Source organism: Seriola lalandi, unplaced genomic scaffold (genome assembly GCF_002814215.2).
Source record: "Seriola lalandi dorsalis isolate HSWRI2012SDOR001 ecotype SW California unplaced genomic scaffold, Sedor1 jcf7180002054767, whole genome shotgun sequence".
Lineage (NCBI taxonomy): Eukaryota > Metazoa > Chordata > Actinopteri > Carangiformes > Carangidae > Seriola > Seriola lalandi.
The window spans coordinates 261,295-281,478 of record NW_019525320.1 but is presented as its reverse complement, the minus strand read 5'-3'; the positions used below and the strand labels follow the sequence as shown (position 1 = coordinate 281,478).

Genomic DNA, 20,184 nt, shown 5'->3' with positions numbered 1-20,184 from the left:
CAGTCTCTCTATCCCGCCTTTGTGTTCTGCCTGTGTGAGTATTTTTTCAGTGTGTTTCGTGGAACTGCTGCCTCTGCTCGAGCATTTCTTCACCTCTCTTCCCATAAAGAGATATTTAGTTTACACTTCATAACTTTAACAGAACGCTGGGTACAAAACTGGCCACAGAGCGTGAGCTGCCAGTGGAGGATTATACTGTAGTTTCAACTGCTGGCACTTTCTGTAGTCTGCATGGACTGTAAGAGAGAATTACAGTAGATTGGGAGATGGCTGCTTAGTTTGTCCAAGAGGATGTTGTGCAAAAATTAAAAAAAAAAAAAAAAAGATTCTCTCATTACTTTTTATATAATGGTATAACTTGAGTTCTCCAATGATATCTATGTGAGGAACATTAACTACATTTTCTCAAGTCTGAGGAGTGAATTCCTTCATGAGCCATGGGGTTTTGCACAATGAGCAGGGATATAGACGGCATCACATCCCCTCTTAAACACTCACCCAAACAGAGGATTATTGTCTGTGTTTTTGTCTCAGACACCAGGGTGGTGGCTCTTGTGATCCACAGCTGCTAACAAAATCCCAGCATCTGGACAACAGATTCCTCAGTTTTAGTATACTTCTTTTAATAGCCCAACTTTCCACTCTTGTCACTCTGACTGGTGACAGTGTGTTTGTGTGTGTGTGTGTGTGTGTGTGTGTGTGTGTGTGTGTGTGTGCCTGCGTGTATATGTGTGCACATCCGGATCCTGAGACAAAGATGATGCTTGTTGGGATTGTCTAGCCTGTCATCCAGAAGAAAAAAAAAAAACAGAGCAGAGTGAGATGCTTTAACCGGAGGTCACTCATTGAATCAGAGCAGCTCCGACCCTGTGGCATTTAGCACATTAACCGCACATCTCTGCTAGTTAACAGAAGTGACAGCTGATAATTTAATTATGCTCTTGGAAAAAGGAAATGCTAAGTGGAGGGATGGGATATCTGCATGGGAGTTTAAATATATTCCACAGGATTTGTGCACCATCTACCACAGTGTTTTCCTCAGCAAAAAAACAACAGAAAAACAAGGTGGTTATGGCTGTAATTAATATGATGGATTGTTTTTGAAAATGTGCGAAAACACCTCCATTTATCCTCACTGAGAACACCCGTGCTTCTGTCCTTCTGTGTAGCAGAAGTTGCTGTGTTTGTGTGTGTGTGTGTGTGTGTGTGTGAGAGAGAGAGAAAGAGAGAGAGAGAGAGAGAGAGAGAGACTTGGCAGAAGCACAGAGCCTGGCTGGAGTAGCCACATTTTAATGGAGTCTGGGAAACACAAGGCTTTGCTATGCTAACACCAGTGTCACATAGCTGTCAGACACACACAGAGGGCAGCTCTTAAGATCTCAAGAGTTGTCTTGGCATGTGTATACAACACATGCCAGGCAGTGCAGACACACACACTTACACATCCGCTGTTAATTTATCCACTTGCACCCCCTTGAGTATTGTGCCAATCAAAGGCTTTGATGTCATCTGTGGCGCCTTTGCCTTTGTGTGCTGCCTGTGTGTCTGTTTCAGTGCGCTTCTCCCCACACAGTGTATTAAACTGGGATCTGCATCAGGAAATGGCTGAATAACTGAATTTGTGTCTTTCAGCGCTGCAGAATGGTGTCACACTCTTCATCCACACTTCTTAAGTGGTCTCAGACGCCGCTGTATGTGTGTGTATGTGTGTGCGTGCCTCCTCTAAACACAGACTCAACGTTGAGAAACGTGTGTGTGTGTATGTGTGTGTGTGTGTGTGGCTGTGTGTGTGTGTGTTTGTGTGTGTGTGTGGGTCTGGGTGTGTGCTTGCGGTCTCAAGCATGTGAAAAACAAGAAGTACAGGAGGAGAGTGGCCACAGAGCCCACGTGTGGATGTCATATGACTTTAGAACATGGCTTGGTGTTACATAACTTTTTTTTTATCACGGTTTTAGGGTATAAAGATTGTCCAGCGTTACAGCAACCTACTCCCCTTCCTTTCGCCTCCTCTGCCGTGTCCTTTCCAGGTCACCAACAGGACAGTCCTTTGTGTGGTGCTGCTTCCCAAGGGACATCACAGCCTCCAGCTGCTGTCGGGGGCCCTGGGGTCTAAACTCACGCTGCTGCTGTTTGCCCTGTGGTAGAGCTCTGTTTGTGTTCTATGCTTGCACATGTATGTCTGAGCAGACATGTATTTTCTCCAGCTCCTGTTGTGACTCCTGCCTGCTTTCCTGTCACAATGTAAAGGATACAGCAGAGGCACGAGGAAGCTGCAAACACTTCTGCCTCCATGTCTCGCGTTCTTCATCCTCCTTGACACCGCTACGCTCTCGGTGTCACTGTCCATCCTTTGCTCTCCTGCCTGCCCTGCCCTTGTCACATCCCCGTCTATCAGCTCGACTTTTCCTCTTCAGCGAGCTGGGCTCATCTTCTCAGCTCGCCTCCGTCCTACACTGACTGTCAAAGCCATACTCATCCGTTGTCTCATCCCATTTTTCTCTCTGACATCTTATTACAGTACATTTTTTAATTTTTTTTATTTCTCATTACACGTATCCCATGGTGTTTCTTGCTTCTCATGCTCATGATCAGCATCCCTTGTGCATCCCTCTGCCTCCCAATACATCCATATTTCCCTTCGCCTGTGACCTCCACCCTCTCTATCCGCTCTGTACTGCCTCTCCAGCATTTTTATTTTTATGTCTAGCCTCTGGTTTTCATTATGCTTTGATTGGTTCATCCTGTTCTGGTTGTTGTCTTTAAAAACTATGTGCTGATGCTGTACAGAAGACCTGCTGACAGCGCTTCACCAGTGCAAGGTCAACTCATTTTTTTTAGCTCATTTCACTCAGTTTCATTCATTATCACTGAGTCTCACCTAACCTCTGACTCTACAAACACTTTAATATCCTCCACGCTTTCGCCTTAATGACCCCGGCGTATCATCCTGCCGCTTCATGTGACCATAATCTTGTGAGCTTGTATGTTTTTGCAACTTTTTGCAAAATGTGCTGTGCTCATGACCATTTCAATTACATTCTTATCCAATGCACACATTTCTTTTATGTATCAGTTTGGTAAAGTCAGGGGTTTTGAACAAAAGTGAATTCCTCAAAAAAAGAAACTGCTTATTCTGTGCAGTCACGCCTCATATTCCTCCAGCTAATATGCTGCGCAGTATATATTAATGTTACTTTACCGGTCCCCATTACAGGCTGACAGCCAGTTAATCAGTGAGAGATGTTGCTGTCTTAAACTATGTGCTGATATTCTGTGAAACCTGCAGACAGCGCAGCCTGACTACAGGCTCAGTCATAATTCAAAAACTGTTTGCTGTCCTAATTCTGTGATATTGATATGGAGGGAAATAAATATGATGCAGCTTTTTGAAAAAATCACTTTGAGTAGTTCATTATTCTCAGATTAGCCCCGTGACTCATTTGTCATGTAGAGATCAAAATGGGAACTTTAGTAGTTGTCTTTGAGCATCTACTACTTACTGTCAATGATGACCAGCCAACTTTCACTTCCTCAAAACCTTAACTCTTTTTGAGTCAGTGTAGTTCCTCTTGATCTTTTTTTTTTATCAGCAACAATTGAAAAACAGAAACAAACATAACAGCATATTTAGGATCTATTCAAAGATTCAGTTCTTTTTGTGACTAACACGTCAGGAAATCAAGGGAAGCATATTGAACCCATTTGACCACATCTTGGCAAGTTAATTTTCATTGCTGCCCTCGGGATGTTGATAGTAGTCATTTTGGCGTTACACCAAATTCTGTGACCCTTCATATTCTGTGAATTCATAAAGAATTTCAGCCTGCCACCTCCCACGTTTTCATCATCACACAGTACTTCATTACCTTGGTACTTTATCCGCTTGATAGCTGTTACCAGACATGATGCCATTCTACGTTGATGAATTTAGACAGATTTGGTGCTCTGTGTGACATTATAGAGGAATAACTACATGAACACGGGTGACACCTATAGTGTTTCTGCTATCACTGCTATCATTTGTGTTTTTTCTTACTGCCGTCAAACTGCTCTTTACTGCGGTCAAAATGTGTGAACCCTGTCTAAACACAGTGGAGGCAAAATCTTTAGTCAGAGGTGCTATCAAAATAAAGTATGATAAAAGTGTTGAAAAATGTTTGTAGTGGCAGTATACTGTAGCTGAAACTGGGTCACACAATTTGGTGTAACATGAGTATCTCTTCTCAGTTCTTCCTAGATGATCTTGATTGATGATTTTTTTTTATTTGGTTTGTGTGTTTTTATTGGGTTACTAATATATTAACAACAGTGTTGTTTTTCTTTTCCTATTTATTGTGTGTATTTGTTGGCAGAATATAAATGTGAGGAAAGGATAGAGTTAATTTTGTCCATTAATAATAACATAAAAAAAATGCAGGATAGTTGACATTTAACAATAATGACCATAACAAACTTCACATTAACTTCCCAGGCTAGCAGCTGCATACAATTCCTTACATGGATAAATAAAGTTGTATTGAATTGAACTGAATGAATTGTCTTAGTCAAAACATAACCCACAACCCTCATGAATTTCGAAAAAAAGACCCACTTAGCCAAAATTGTGTATATATAAAAACACTGCCATTCTAAGCACAGCCCTTGAGTGTTTTAGATTTTATTTCTTTTCCATCTACCATGCTATGTAATGTGTTGTCACTGTCCCCCACTGGTGAATTATGGAACTTCTCTGCAACTTGGAGCAATGCGGCAGGAAACAAACAAAACTGTCAAAGCAGAAATACATATATCATTTTTCAACAAGTGTAAAACAGGAGTTTACAAAAATGTAAATAGCACCAAGTTGACATACAGTATTCTTTAAAAAGACCTGGCGAATGTCCACACAGGGGATGTCGAGTGTGCTGGTCAGTAGAAACCCGTAGCAGCGTATTAGTCCCATATCATTCACTTTGCTTTGTTATTACTTCTCTAATACAAACAGTTTAACATCATAACAATGCAGTCACTTCATATAAGTTAAAAAAAAGTAAAATATGAAAACAAAACAATCATGATCAGAGAAAAAAAACAAATGCCCTACAGAATAAAATCTCAAGGGAAAATATTGCCCAGCTATACAACCAAAGGTGTGTCTTTGTATTCTGTGTCTGCTTCTCCTCACTTCACTAAACTAAATACCCAGGACATCTGGAGGCACTGGGCTCGGGAGCTTATGGGAAATGACTTTCACCGGTTCAGTTAATTTGCATCTGTGCAGATGGGATTTGAAAAAGAGAAGAGAGAAGCAGAGGAAGTCACTTGAGCCTAATGAGAAGCACACATTAAGTCTCTTTTTTTTAAACATTTTGTAGCTCAGATGCTACTCGTCTATTTTTTGGTTGGCTGCTTCCTTGGCCGCGCAGTCTTTGACCTCCCCTTTCAGCTCAGCTAGCTGTTCGGAATGGATGGCCAGGGTGCCATTCACCTGGGCCAGGTATGAGTCTGAGTGTCTCTCAAGCTCTGCCCTGATCCTTTCCAGGTGCTCTGCCAGCTCTCCCAGGCTGCTGCACTGGCCCTCTACCTGGCTCACCCTGCTATCAAAGTCCTTCACCTCTCTCTGCACTTCTATCGCTGTGCTCCTGCAGCCATGCAGCTCCCCGGCCAGCCGTCTCTTCAAAGCCACTAGTTCTCCCTTCAGGTGGGCCAGCCGCCTCTCCCCGGCCCCCAGGAGGGAGGCTTGGTGGCCCACTAGTTTGGTGATTCCTTGCACCTGGTTTACTAGCTGATGCTCTCTCTGCTCCCAGGTAGCGTTAGCGTGGCCCACTTCACTTGTAATGAAGCTAATAGAGTCTTTTAGGCCCTTCAGAGTGCGGTTCACAGAGTTGATGTTGACCTTCAGCAGGGTGATCTCTCCCTGGACCGTGCCCTCTGTGTCCTCCTGGGCAATCCTGAAGAGCAGGTTCTGCAGGGTGTTGTTTAGTCGGTCCAACCGGTTAGAATGAATGTCCAGGCGGTCTTTCATCTTCTTCTCCATCCCTTCACACTCCTCCTCCACTTCAGTGACACTGACACCCCCTGCTGGTGGTGTGGAGGGTGAGCAGGAGGAGGTGCAGAGGAGCTCTAGGTCTATTAACTGTTTCTGAATGCCATCCAGGTCTCCCTCCACTCTCCTCCTCACAGACTCGATCTCCGTCTCCAGCGCCGGGACCACCTGGCCCTCCAGGAGCGCAGGGGCCGTGGCATTACTCAGCTCCTCCACAGCCACAAACAGTCTCTCCTCCAGGGTCTTCAGCTTGTCCTCCAGCATCGTCTTGAAACCATCCAGACCGACAGGGACCCCCCCTAGTCCATCAGGTCCACCCTCGGTGGCATTGAGGCGGCCCTCTATGTCCACCAGGCGGGTCTCGATCAGCGTCTCCACGTGGATGCTCTGGTCAGCCAAGGCATTCTGGAGCTGCCTCTGAGATTCTGTCAAACCTTTAACTGACTCCTCCAGCAGCAGCATACGCTGGGAAAGGCTATTTACCTGCATAATCAATAACTTATTAGTTCATTTGTAACCCAATAAAAAAGTCCACTTACCTTTGGACTGAGCCTGCATGAAAGTCACACTAGTAAATTCATTTAAGTGTTGTTTGTTTGACAAATGAGATGCATTTACTGACAATCACATCTATATCATACCTGTCCGCAGCAGCTCTCAGTCAGAGTCAGGCCCTGGATCTGAGCCTGCAAGGAACCCAACTCCTCCCTGAGCCCAGTCTCTCTTCCATCCAGAGACTGCTGCATCTGCTCCTGGCCATCCATGTGCTCCCTGTGACACTGCTTCTGCACCTCCCCGATCTTCTTGTCACAGAAGTTCTCCAGACCGGCCAGACGACGCTCAAAGCCATCCAGGATCTCAGCACGCATGTCAGCCAGTTTGGCATCTAGGATTTCGTCAACATGAGCAGTGGAGCCGGGGCCAGGGATGGGCTTGCCTCTAGCTCCGTCCAGCAGCCTCTTTAGCTGGCCATCATGACCCAGGACCATTCCCTGAAGACACATACAGGTGAGAAGGAGAAAAAAAAGTAGCATTCAGTAAAGGAAAGCGAGACATCGGGCTGTACAGATATACTCAACTGATCTTTATACAGCCAAAGTTACACAGTACCTGGATCTCCTCTAAGATGTGAGTCTTGGCTCGCAGCTCATCCCTCACTTCTGTCACTCTCCCTGCTAAGTCTCCTAATCCAGTGAATCTTTCTTCTCCATCCAGCCCATCAGGTGTCCCATCTGGGATCACCCCAAATCCCACGGTAGAGTCAGGCACACGGGCACCGTTGGCCAAAAGAGACACCAAGATTTTGTTTGTGTCCTCTCGGAGGGATGTACGCAGTCGCTCTTCAAGGCCAGCCACCACCCCGTTGAGAGTGTCCAGACCCTGGGTGAGGCGACGCATGTCGTCCTCCATACGGTCCAAACGTTCACCAGTCACTCCAGAAATCCCAAATTTGTTTCCTGTATTTCCAAGGATAAGAAAAGGAAGAATGATGCAGCTGTGAGGGTTAGAGTTGAGTTGAAAATACTTTCTCAGATGCACACAAACACGCGCTTGCACACATAAACAGCAGTAGTTGAAGTTTAAACCCCAGTCTGTTCTCACCATGGTTTGGTTTTCCGTCTCCAGCAGGCAGTTGTCCTGTGGGTATTGGTCTGTGGTCAGGCACATTTGGGAAAGGTTTGCCCGGCTCCAGCTGGCCTCCTCCAGGTTTCTGGTCCATGGGGGGTCTAGGGCCATGGGGGAAGCCCTTCATCCCTGGGCGATGGGGTATACCAGGACCCCTGAAAGGTGGAATCACGCCACCAGGGGATGGCGTGGGTCCATCGTAGCAGTTTTCTCCAGAGTAGCCAGGACAACATCTCCACTCCAGCTCAGTCACTGTCTTAAAACCCACCTTGTATTTTGGTTTGTAGAATGTCCTGTACCTGAAGGTAAAAAAAAACTGGTTTACTATCAGAAATTAAGAGTTTGGTACAATTTCCATTGCAGGGCCTTTCAGAAGTGCTGCAATTGTTTTAATAATTAAGAGCACTGAGCCTGGACAGAGGATGGAAAGATGGGAGGTGGTGAGCAGAAATAAAGGGATGAATTTGTTCTCTATGGGATTAAACGTGGATTAGAGGGAGATTAGGAGATTAAGATAAAGTGTAGTGTAAATGACGCGGTATCAGGGGATTGAACCAGGGTGAGCTCTGAACTTCAGTGTTATCTTATATAAACCGAATTTCAATTATGAATCAAATTCTCTGTCTCTCTCAGACACACACAATGATTCATCCTTTTTGAGGAGAAAATCTACTCCTTTAATTTCCCATGTGTGGGGGCTTTTGAAAGGCACATTAAAAGGAATTACAAAATCACATACAGTAGTTTAAAGAATCTCATCTTTCTTCAAACCACAGTTTGTATCATGATACATTAATTACATTAATCCAAATATTCTCTTTTGTGTCACTTTCACAAAGGTAGGTGGGCAGGTAAGAAAACAAGTGTAGCTAAATCTAAACCAGAATAATCAATTAATGAGGAGGAGCTTTTAACATTTTTAATGTGCTGAGAGAGAAATGGTGCTAGGAGACCAGCATCCTTTGAATTTATGCTGTTCAGTTGAATAAACAATCAAAGTCTTTATAAAAATTGAAAAGATTAACACCCCACCTCCCAACATCCCCCACCCCCATCCCTCTGTAGAAGAACTCAGTCAACAAACACGGGTGTGCATGCAGCAGAGGGCCTGCACATCATTATCTGAACAGCACATCAGGTAAACACTAGAGGGTAGCATTGCTATAGATACTATCCCACAACGTGCTCCAGGCACATTTTAAAACCTCACAACCAAACGTAGTAGGACTCCAGCTGGATTGTGAGAGGTTTGTGCCTTTTTACACAGTTTGTATTCTATTATTTTGTTTAAAAAACTTACATGACAACAGGACACTTCTGACCCCAGATGCACTTGGTGGTGTACTCAGCCTTCACATAGGTGGACACTCCATCCTGCATGGTGCATGTGATGTTCTTCTGGACCACGTAGGCACAGTGGTTTCTGTGGAGACGGTGGAGCGACATTAGAGTTAAACAACTTTCGTTACTGATATATACACACCCAAGTACTCTTATTTATGACAACAGCCATTCTTTCGCTCTGTATCTGTGAGACTACATAGCTTTTGCTGAACAGGAAACAATGTGGCAGTGATAATGGTAAATACTAAGATGTGGTGGAATATTGTGGTGGAACAATAGTCAGGAGTCATCGCGTTGGATAACTCACTCAGGAGTGGCAGTTACACACTATCTACCTAAGTTTAGCTAACATTAGCCATCGTAAGTGACACAGGTTTAATAAGATGCCGAAACAAAACTTTTCTGTCTTATGTAATCTTCATGATGATGGATGCTTCAGATAATATTTAGTCATCCCAGTCTTTGAAGCTTTCAAATGGTTTCCACAGAAGAGCTATATGTTGTGGTTAAATTATGACAAATTATGATGATAAAATTACAAAAACATGCTCAGTTTTATGCCCAACACTGGCATTAGTCAGAATGACGATGGAGGATGTTTGCTTAGAGCTATTCATCTGTGTTTGCTTCCTTTTAGTTAAGGTAATTCAGCCCCAGGAAATATTACGGAGACTGTTTTCAGATGTATCCAGAATCCAACACATAATAACTTCACTTTAACTACTTTGAGCAGTTGTTGCATCATGCTGAAGCTGGACCTTCTCTCTCCTCTTTCTTCATTGCCAGTGCAGCTATAGCAACTGCTAAATGTTCCCCTGGCCCCCGTGCAACACAGGAAATGATGATCTGGGCTCTTCAGGCTCACATGTGAAGCATTTCTTACATTCAGAGGGGAGCGTTTAGCAGCACATGCAGTACTTAACGCTGCTCGCACAGCTGTTTCAGGACAAATAGAAGTGTTTTGAGGAGCAGGGAGGGACACGAGGGCCGAGGAGGGCCTACAAGCCAAGTTAACAGGTTCAGAGGGCTAACAGACAGCACAGTCTGTCAGAGTCTGTGAGAAACCCCGGCGCTGCTGCTGCTGCTGCTGCTTTCTGCAAATCGCTGACTGTGTTGACAGCGTTTGTGTGTGTGTCACCACTCTCCGTGTGTGGACATATGTTAATAGCAGTGAAAGGAAAAGGGCAGGAGTCAGAATGACAGCTCCTTTCATACCAGCCTGACAACATGCTGCCAGGTCAGGCGTTGTTAAAGAAGTGGCGGTTACGACCTGAACTGATGTGGTATGATGGGAGCTCTTAAAGCACTTGAAACTCACACAGGCAATTTACTGGTCACTGCTGAAGATTTTTTAGTGTAAAAAATAAAAAAAAATAAATAAAAAGGAAATCTGGCTAGAAACATTGTTTTTATGTGTCATGTGGTTTATGAATATTGATGACTTTATCTGATAACACAAATTGTGCTGTATCATCACATTTGGCATATTTTCCTTCTCTTGAAAACTCATAACAAATAGATTAGCCCACGTACTGTTACATTGCTCCTAATAATTTTCTGTTTTCATTTGTTTCACCACCACCACCCCACCTGCAAGCTCTTCTGTTTATGATCCCTGAGTGGAGTTTCTCATCTGCTGCTCAAACAATACACAAACCCTTTGGCACCAAATTAAATTACATTTTTTTATCCGGTTGTAAACATGCGAAAAGTCTGGCACAAATATATTTTTACAAGATCACATTCACATGGTGGCGGTAATAGAGATTCCTGGATTTAGGAAAAAGGGACGATTCTGTCATCCAGAGAATATCACCACTTTACTAAGTGCTTTAAGTATTATATTGTAAAATCTAACTAGTGTCTAATGGTTTCCTCCTCATAAATGACAGATTTACCAGCAGCAATAAGGAGCTTCATGACTCGTTTTTTGTGTATGGAAGAGTTGGGGGGGAAAGCTTCTATAGGCATACAAGGATTTGTGACAGCTGATAGAGAGCAGACTCAGTGCATGAGTGTGCGTGTTTATACATCACAGTAAGTGCGTGATCCCTCTCATGTTACACACAGGGCCGATCAGCGGAGCGAAAAGCGACCATGTTCACCGATTTGTTTGTCAGGTGCACATCTGCGACGAGCCAATGACCTTCAGACTCACACACAATGGCTGAAAAGTGCAGGAATCCAGATGTACAAGAGAAGAAGAAGAAAAAAAAAAGTTTCTCCTGTGCACAGGTCTCTGTTTCTGCCTCTCTCCCTGCAGTCCGCTCTTTGACTGTTTTCACAGATCTGTCAATGTCATTTGGGTTTGTAAGTGATATTTTATCCTCGGTGTCTTACAGACAGAGGGGCTCTGGCTTTGTGTGAATCAAAGTTGAGCGCTGAGATAAATCCTGTCCCTCTGCGCCGCAGTGTCTGTCAGGGCAACAGCAGGTCACCTCCTCTGCTGTGTAAAAACACATTTATTGGATGAATGTTGAGTTTCAACTTGAGAGATAGTGATATTGTGTTTGAGCCGTATAGACACTGACACACAGTCACACACACACACACACACGTGCGCATTTCATACATGCACAGTGGAGCTCTTGGGCCTTTCATCTCACATCCACAGAGACCACACAGCTCTGCAGGATGAGGATTACACAAGCTTTATCACCAGAAATATGAACCCATTATGCGTGAGTGGTCATATGTGAGAAAAAAAAAAAAAAAAGGGGCCGTCTTTAGTGTTTATTATCGTCTCATCCAGTCCCAGCTGCTGCAGGGTAGGTGAGAACTTTGTTTAGGCGGCTTGTGTAGGAGGATCTCCAGCCTGCAAAAGGCAGCACTAATATGGACACTTGGGGCGTATAAAGGATGAGAAGTCATGCTCCAGTATGATCTGAGATCAGGGGAATATGGAGAGGAAGGAGAAGAGGAGAGAGAGAGGAGTGCTGGCCTACTCTGAGCTATTTTCACACTTCATCTCGTAGCTAATGTGGCACAAGGAGACCGGTGTTACTTTCTGATGTTTGTTTTAGCTCTCGTGGGTGACAGGTGGGAGGGGTTGGCCACACAGAATAACCCAGTAAGTGCCAGACAGTAAAAGTCACTTAGGTCACCTCAATTTTATTTATGAGTCATATTTCAAAACAAGGAGCGTATGCTACACAACTGCGACAGATAATTATAACAGCCATAGTATAAACAGACATTGGAATTGTTTTACATACAATGAAAGTGACTGGATGAAGCTTTTAGATTTAAAGAGGTCAAATCGAGGGCATAGGTGAAATATTTAGCTCCAGCCTTTGCTTTGGGACAACAACAGCAAAGGTATGAGGAGCCTTCAACTTTAACTTTGCCTGTGGGACAAAGTTATTTAGATCCTCTGGTCAGAGAATCTAAGAGGTGGAATAGTGAAGAGGGTCAGAAAAAGTTGCAAACTTACCTCGTAAATCCTGCTACAGCCATGCCAGAGGCTCTGTGAGGCTTGTCGCACCGTCTTAGCTTAGAGCTTTAGCATGCTAACATTTGCTAATTAGCGCTACATACAAGATACAGTTGAGGCTGATGGGAATGTCAATAGTTTTGCAAGTGTTTGATTATGAACCAAAGTACTGGACAAATTAAAACTTTGACATGATGATGGCATTTAGGGAAAATTCAGGGGATCATCAAAGTTTTCCATCCAGAGGGGCATTAATGAGTGTACCAAATGTTCATCGCAATCCATCCAATAGTTATTAAGACATCTATCTACATATCGCTAAAACCCGCTAGCGCTAACTCCTGCGGATCAGTATGCTTTCTTTGACTGAACTTACCAACCTGATCTCTAATTTTATCTACTGTATCTTACATTCCACTTGTCCATAGTGTTGTATATTGTTGTCATAATTGTTTTTGACGCTATGTGACATTTTTCTTTTTCCCACACTTCTCTTTTGTGTTTCTCCAGTTGATCCACACCCGCGCTGAACCACCCAACCCCGACTGACCCAACTGATTCAAATTCTTCAGTGTATTAAATCCTCTTGTGAACCTCCCACCCTCACCTGACCTACTGTTCCTCCCCAATACATATCAAAACAGTCTTCACCTCTTTTTGCCATGACAGGAAAGCCACACTTCCATTTCTCTTGCCTCATTTGCTTCTCTCTCTCTCTCTCTCCCTCTCTCTTTCTCTCCCTAATGCACCTCCCCCCTTGACGCCAAAATATTGTCTTTTTACTGTCATTGGAGCATGACACTTTTTGACTGCTACTCTGGTCCCACTGTAAATATTTCCAGTATAGCGTTACAGTTTCTAAATCACTTCATAGCCTCCCGGGGGGAAAGCAGAATTCCCATCTCAGATTCTCATGTGGAGCGTTTTCAGCAAATATTATTGCTGCTAGACCTCCACCCTCTGCTGGGACCAAAACAATTCACCTTTCCATCCCCCTTTTTTTCTCCTAACCTTCCTTGCCTTTATTTTTCCTGCAAAATCTGAAAACTACAGGTTATCTCTGTTTAATTATCTAAGCATACCATCACGCTCTCGCCTTTGTTTCTAATATTGTCTTTTTTTCCTCCACTTTCTACTTTTCATCAAGCCGCTCTGTGATACCTAATCATGTCCCTGACGTCTCCAGCCATTTAACCTGCCACTTTTCCAACCATCGCCCTGTCTGTTTTGACATTGTGGCACTAAAGGGCTCACCTTCTTCATTACTAACCGCTCTCTCACCTGCAGGCTTCCTGACTGTTTGAACTCAGGCCACTGCTGTTGCCTCTGACAGATTTATGACTGGAGCAGACCAGTTAGAAAACCATGCAATCTTTAATAGGACCTTTAACAACCATGTCTGTGAGCTAACAGCTCTCCTCCAGGGCCCATCTCTTTCCATATATGCTTTTAATGAATCCTATTTCTGGCCAACTGGCAGGTCTTGAAGGTCCCATGGTGTAGGGTTGATTGACGTTACTCATGTGGCTACTGATTAGGGTTAAAGGAAAGACGTGATACTCCCAGCTCTAGGACCATGGGGATCGCTCTTTCATTCATGGACAGGGTCAGATCTGAGCCAGCTCTGGTTACTATAGCTTAAAGGCAGACCATTACTTTTACATATGCTTCAATTTGGGCCATTGGCCGAAATTTCATTTTTACAGCGATGAAATCATCATTTTTGTAAGATCCTATTCATTATAGATAAACTTTTAGTTGTTATAATTAGATAAATACAAAATCTCAAAAGTTGTTTTCTTGTCGCATTTTTCTTTATGAAGTTTTGTTGTCTTGCATTTTTCTCTTGGAAAACTGTAAGAAGCTCAAACACCGGCAGTGAAAAAACACACCAATGATTTATCCTCAGGCATTTCCCAAAGCACATAATCTTCTTTGAGTAAGAATAGCTTTCTGTACTTTTTAAATAAAAGGCTTTCAGACAGACTTGTTACACTTGTTAGACTCACTGTACTGTATATTTTCAAAACTAATCCCTGCTGGCTGTAGCACCATATTAAAGGACATGTGAGAGTGGTATCAATCTTCTTAGATAATGCTATATATAGACAGGGACTGAGTGTATTTCCCAAAAGGTCAAAATCTAATTTTGACAGTTTGGAAAAAAATTTGGAAGCATCTTCAACACTTTATGACAATTTAATTTAGATATCAAAATATAATAAACAATAATGCTAAATTAGTTGAAACTCTAATATTGTATAGTACATTGCCCCAACCTTTAAATGATAAAATCCATATTCACTGCATAAAAAAATCCAAAACATTTTAGCAGAAAGCAGTAAGTAACATAAATATGTGTTGGTAGGGAGCTTGGAAGTTTACTGCCCAGCCTCTGTGACCCTTAGCAGGAGACTGGCTCCATTCTTGTCCTCCACTGGACACTCAAACACAAACTTACAACAGCAACCCATAACCTCTAACCTCAACCAACTAACTGACCTTTCTCCCTTGATCTCTGTCCCATACATCATCGAAAAGCCCTTGGATACGTCTCTAATCTGATCAGTGAAGACATGTGACTTCTGCTGGGATCCTAATCGATTTATACAACACCCATTTCCCAGCAATGGGTATATGGCTCTTGGATTATGTTTCACCTGTTGGTGTGCATTTTGTGCCATAGCGGTATGTTATGGTGCAACATGGAGAGAGATGCTTGTGAGACACATTTTTATCTTTGTTCTTTTCCTTCTTGATGTAAACAGTTATGCTGCGAATGTATTACACAGAATATAGACTTTTCTAATTTGCCCTTGCAGATGACATACAATGTCAAAAACGGACCAAAACACACTTGAGGAAAACTCTCTAAGCCCCCCATGCACAGTTTTAGCCATGGCACAATTAATAGAGTGGTAAGTAGAGAATTGTAACTGTAGATACTCGGACATGTGACAGTCAGTGACCAGAGGCTATTCCAGCAAGTGGCTGTATTGAATGAAAGGAATGACTGTGAAATCAATTCAGTCGCTTTGCTGCCAAAATACAGATAATAATTCAACATGAAGGAAAAAAAAGTCTTTGGTTCACCAACAGCTGAGAATTTTTTAAATGTCTCACTAAAAACAGCCGTGTTTTGACCATGTGACAGTGCAGTCAGTAAGAAACAAGAGCGAGCATTTACAAGCTGTAAAAAGACAAGTGAAATCCTTCACCAAAACACATGTAAACAAACATACACCCGTACATATATGCACACACACACACACCCACACGTCATAGCACGTGTGTTATTTTTAAGTCTCTATTTCCACTGACCAGTCAGGCAGACAACAACTGAGCTCACATATCTGTAGCGGTGGTCTGACACTGACACGTCCCCGGGGCCCACTGTGTCCAAGATGGTTCAGCAGCTCTTGTATAAACACTATAGTTGGACTCACAGACACATGTGCGGGAACATCATCAGCTACCAGAAACAAGCAATTACAGACCATCTGTCAATCTTAGTTTTGAATAGAACGATCTATAACACCTAGCTGATCGATCCATCTTGGGATTCAGGCTTAAAATTGTATCTGGCATAAATTGGCGTGAGAAATATAAATAAACCTCTTTGAGGCCGCTGACAAAAAAAAATAAACAGATGCCACTGTCATTCGCCACCAGCATACAGCAGGCTGGACGAGGATGTGGATGAGACCTCGGGCATGCTGGATGCTAACGTCAAGCTAGCTGGTGATGGTCAGTAAAAAACATATGCTGGCTGCTTGAACAACCCACTGTATTGTTTTGATCTATATGTGTTAAATAATACAGAATATATCATGTGTGGCTGTGTAGTTGTTTAAATGCACATGTGCAACAGCTGTACTGTGTAAAAAAAAAAAATTGAGTAATGTAATATGTAATAAGTAATTGATTACATTTTTTTGTGGAACTTGCCCGAGTCTGATCACAAATGAGAAAAAAGTTGGAAGAAGTTAGAAGTAAGTGCTGGGAGAGTAAACACTGCACAAGACAACATACTGACTGGAGACAGAGGAAAAGAGAGGGATGGATGGAGGTAGGTCAGAAAGTTAAAGGTGAAGGCTGAATGTTGCATTCAGAGTGAAGGACGCAGAGGTGAAGGTACATGGCAGACTAAACAGGGCTGGGCGATCAGCAGTCTTCTGTGGCAGTTTGAGTGAAGCAGCAGGTAGCTGGGAAGCTGTCCAAAGACATAACAGCTCTCAGGGGAAGCCAAGCAAAAGAGATGAGGAAAAGGGAGGAAAAAACCAAAAAGAGCCCTGCAGGCCAAACATCAGCCATCTCTATCCAGGCAAAAATATATCCTCAGGCCTTTGTTTCATCTCACAGCTTCATGACCTTCACATATCATGCATAGAATGAGATTATTATTCCTCTCTGTTCATGTGGTTTGACTGTTCAATATCAGTCCAGTGTATTTACATGATTAAAAACAGAAGAAGATCCTTCTTTTTGATACTGGAAGAATTAAGTAGAGAAGAAAAAAAAAAAGTTTACAATTGTAATCTAAATGTAAATTCAGTTGGATTGATTGGGGATTAGTTGTGCCACTCCCTTCTGGCAGTGGGTGCCCAGCTGTACTGTAAGTCTTTCCTCTAATTGAGCCCCCCTCTTGCCACACACACACACACAGACACACAGACACACACACACACACAGAGAGCGACTGCGATGGATCAATACCCTTGTCATCAACTCGGTACCCGCCTCTCTGCACCGTAAAGACCATAATGACGGCTTTGTTTTCATAATAACGCTGCATGTCATTGTTGCTCTACGATGTTTATCCCCAGCCACAGATGGTTTTAGGTGTGAACCACAGAAAAGGGCTGATGGTGAGTAAGAGAGGAACAGAGAGTCAATTCAGGGATCTGTTACCAAGCCGATGCCCTAACTAAAACCATATTTCTGCAACTCGCCGGTGACATGTGTTCCTCAGGGGAAATACAGTATGAGGTGGGTCCTGCTCGCAAGCACTCTAGATATTTGGAATTCTTTTTGAATTCAATACCCTGCAGCATGGGAAGGGAAATAAAACGTGCATTAGCGCCTGTGACATGTCCAAAACGGAGCACTTACTTGTGACGGGTCATGGGCTTGTTTGGTAAATGGTGAGGGTTGAGTCCAGCCTTGAACAGGTTGTATCTGTTTCCATAGAAAGGGTTGACATGGCCTCCATAGAAAGTCCCTTTACTGTCCGCCACAGATAGCAACACTCCTAAGAGGAAGAACTGTGCAACCAGTTGACACAACTTGGTCCTCATTGTTTTTTTCTTAAAAAAAAAAAAGCAAAAAAAAAAAGCAACAGTCTGATGAGGAAAACGGGGTAAAAAGTGATAGTTGTAGTTTCCTCAGAATGTTGTGTTGGAGCTCCCCGGCGCACGTGCAGTCTTGTCTTCTTCAGTGGGCCCTGAAGGAGACATGGAGCCCAAACAGCTGTAGCATCAGCAGCATCTTGCCCTGTGCGCCTTCAGCTCGCAAACTAACCACACTCTGAGCACACAGGACAGAGCAGAGGGAAAACTAGTGAGGCTGAAGAGGGAGGGGAGAGGAAGAGGGGCAAGGAAAAACAACACAAAGGTGTGCAGGAGGAGGGGAAAGGAGAAAGAGGAGAGCAGGACAGAGGAAAGAAGGAGGGAAGAGAACGTGTGAGTGTGTCTCTAGAAAAGTTTCTGCTCAATTCACACACACACACACACACACACAGACACACACACACACACATACGCACACGCAAGCTAGTGTGAGACCTGCTGACTAGGCTCGGCCCTCCAAGTCCTCTGCACTGTGCATGAGTGAGGGTGTGTGTGCAAGAAGCAGTGTGCTGCTCTGCTGCCTCTGAAGGGGCAGGCAGACAGACAGTCTGGATTTGCATATCCCACCCCAACTCCAGCCTGGCTGCTCTGCAAAAGTGGGGTGGGATGGGGAGGTGGGAGGGGGGGCTGGCTGCTAATATGATTTGGTGACTCTTTCTCTCTCTCACACACACATAAACACAAGCACATATAACATATAAACGCACACCTTGAAATCAGATTCTGAAGTTCAAACAATGCTCTTGTTATGTTCTGCTTCTTTTTTATCATCCCCTCTCCCATTTCCACCCAATCTCCAACAATCGTAAGTTTTTGTCCTTTTAATCCCCTAACAATTTTATTTCTTTGCCCTCTCCTTTTCTTTTTCTTTTTTTTTTTCTCCATCTGCTGTGGGAGCAGCTGTACATCAAAGCACAGCCCCAGTGTTCATTCAGTGCCCTGTGCATGGCTGTGGCTGCAGCCAGCTAAGATGCTGCAGATCTGGACACAATGGACCTCCTCCTTGCTTCACCGCGGTCACTCATTAAAAATCCCAGCCACAGCTTCAGTTGCGGTCCACACCCTGACCCCCTGCTTATGTCTTACCGCGCTTCCGCTGCAGTTCTTGAATTCATGCTTAACTGCCCCTTGTGTCTTTCGGACAGTTTGCTCTGGGTATTACACAAATGAGTTCAGTCCCTATAATAAGACGGTGTCAGTGTTTGGTCTGAGTGAATGTTTGTCGAGCCCTGTAGGATTTTTATAAACCTCTACTACAAATTGTTGCTGTTGGTTGATTTGTACTTTTTTCATGTGTTGTAACTGATTTATAATCATGACTGATTATATAATCATAATAGAATCAAAATTCATTTGTGCATCTGTAATAGGTGGTGCTGACAGCTTGGGTTCATAATGACTTCTTTGGTATCCAACATATTTGTTTGCAGCAAAATTACGCAGGGATTTAAAATTGAATCACCAATCACAGTGTTTCACAATGTTAACCACTGGCTGGATCACAGTTTTGTCTTTTTTGGACGAGAAGACAGTGACCAGATGGGGAGCCCCGGCAGGACTTGTCTGTGTGTGCGACTGATTTTCAAAGCAACCCTGAGAAAGAAAACCTGTAGCAACAGGCAGGTGTCTGAATGGACCTCTTTGTTTGGACGGTCCTTCTCACCTGTGTGTGGACTATGCATCATTTACCATTCTCTATTTGCTCTTCATTTAGAGGTCAGTGTGAAAGAACAACACACAGCTTCGCGGTATGCAAAGAGTCACTTCACACAAGTGGAAGAGTTCCCAAATATAGACCCGAGAGCACTCAAACAGCCGGGGAACTGGTGGCTTTATCAAACAAAATGGGTTTTAGTTGATGAGTGGATGAACAAAAAGCTTGAAGCAAAGCATTTTTGGATTATGGTTCTTTCTAGCCCTCATCAATTTTGTGTTTTTGCTGCATAGGTTCAAACATCTTTAGTCTGTGAAGCTGAGGTGTTTTGCTTCCTGCTGAAGATTCATCCAGTCGCTTCAGAAACTGTCACCTCGCATAAGTAGTGAGACAGTGAAAAGGAAACTATTCTAAATCTTTGTCTATTCTGGCAGACGTCTCTGCTCTGAAATACCGTTTCTCACAGAAATGACTGGCACAATTTTAAACAGATGTCTGTCCCAGCACACTGTCCAGATGTTAAAGAAAAGCGAGTGATATCGTTGAATCTCTCATTTATGCTAGTTTATGATCATTTATAACATTTAGTGGAATCACATTCACCTTGAATTATTAATTGATGAACCAAAGCCGTTTTTGTTGGCTGTAAGCCTCATGAGTCAGGGTTTGTTCCATTCATTCTCCTCCTCTTTTTTTCATTTCCTTGTGTTCTATGTAGATAGATGGTCATTCTGCCAGTATTGGACTTAATGTC

At 43.4% G+C, this 20,184-nt stretch overlaps 1 protein-coding gene across 1 annotated transcript; it reads right to left on the bottom strand.

Annotated features, from left to right (window-relative positions):
* Positions 1–4,641: 4,641 nt before the first annotated feature.
* emilin3b (elastin microfibril interfacer 3b) lies at positions 4,642–18,257 on the bottom strand. Its single transcript, XM_023425263.2, has 6 exons — positions 17,541–18,257; positions 8,952–9,074; positions 7,628–7,950; positions 7,136–7,482; positions 6,667–7,017; positions 4,642–6,508 (listed from the first exon to the last, which is right to left on the bottom strand). The coding sequence occupies exons 1-6, from the start codon at positions 17,723–17,725 to the stop codon at positions 5,363–5,365; spliced, it is 2,475 nt and encodes an 824-aa protein (XP_023281031.1). The 5' UTR covers positions 17,726–18,257; the 3' UTR covers positions 4,642–5,362.
* Between the last annotated feature and the right edge of the window lie 1,927 nt (positions 18,258–20,184).

Coding starts and splice junctions, on each gene's coding strand:
- emilin3b (XM_023425263.2), bottom strand. CDS start 17,725: ATGAGGACCAAGTTGTGTCAACTGGTTGCACAGTTCTTCCTCTTAGGA. Junction 7,951..8,951: donor CAGAAGTGTCCTGTTGTCAT/GTAAGTTTTTTA, acceptor TTTTACCTTCAG/GTACAGGACATTCTACAAAC. Junction 7,483..7,627: donor AGACGGAAAACCAAACCATG/GTGAGAACAGAC, acceptor TTGGAAATACAG/GAAACAAATTTGGGATTTCT.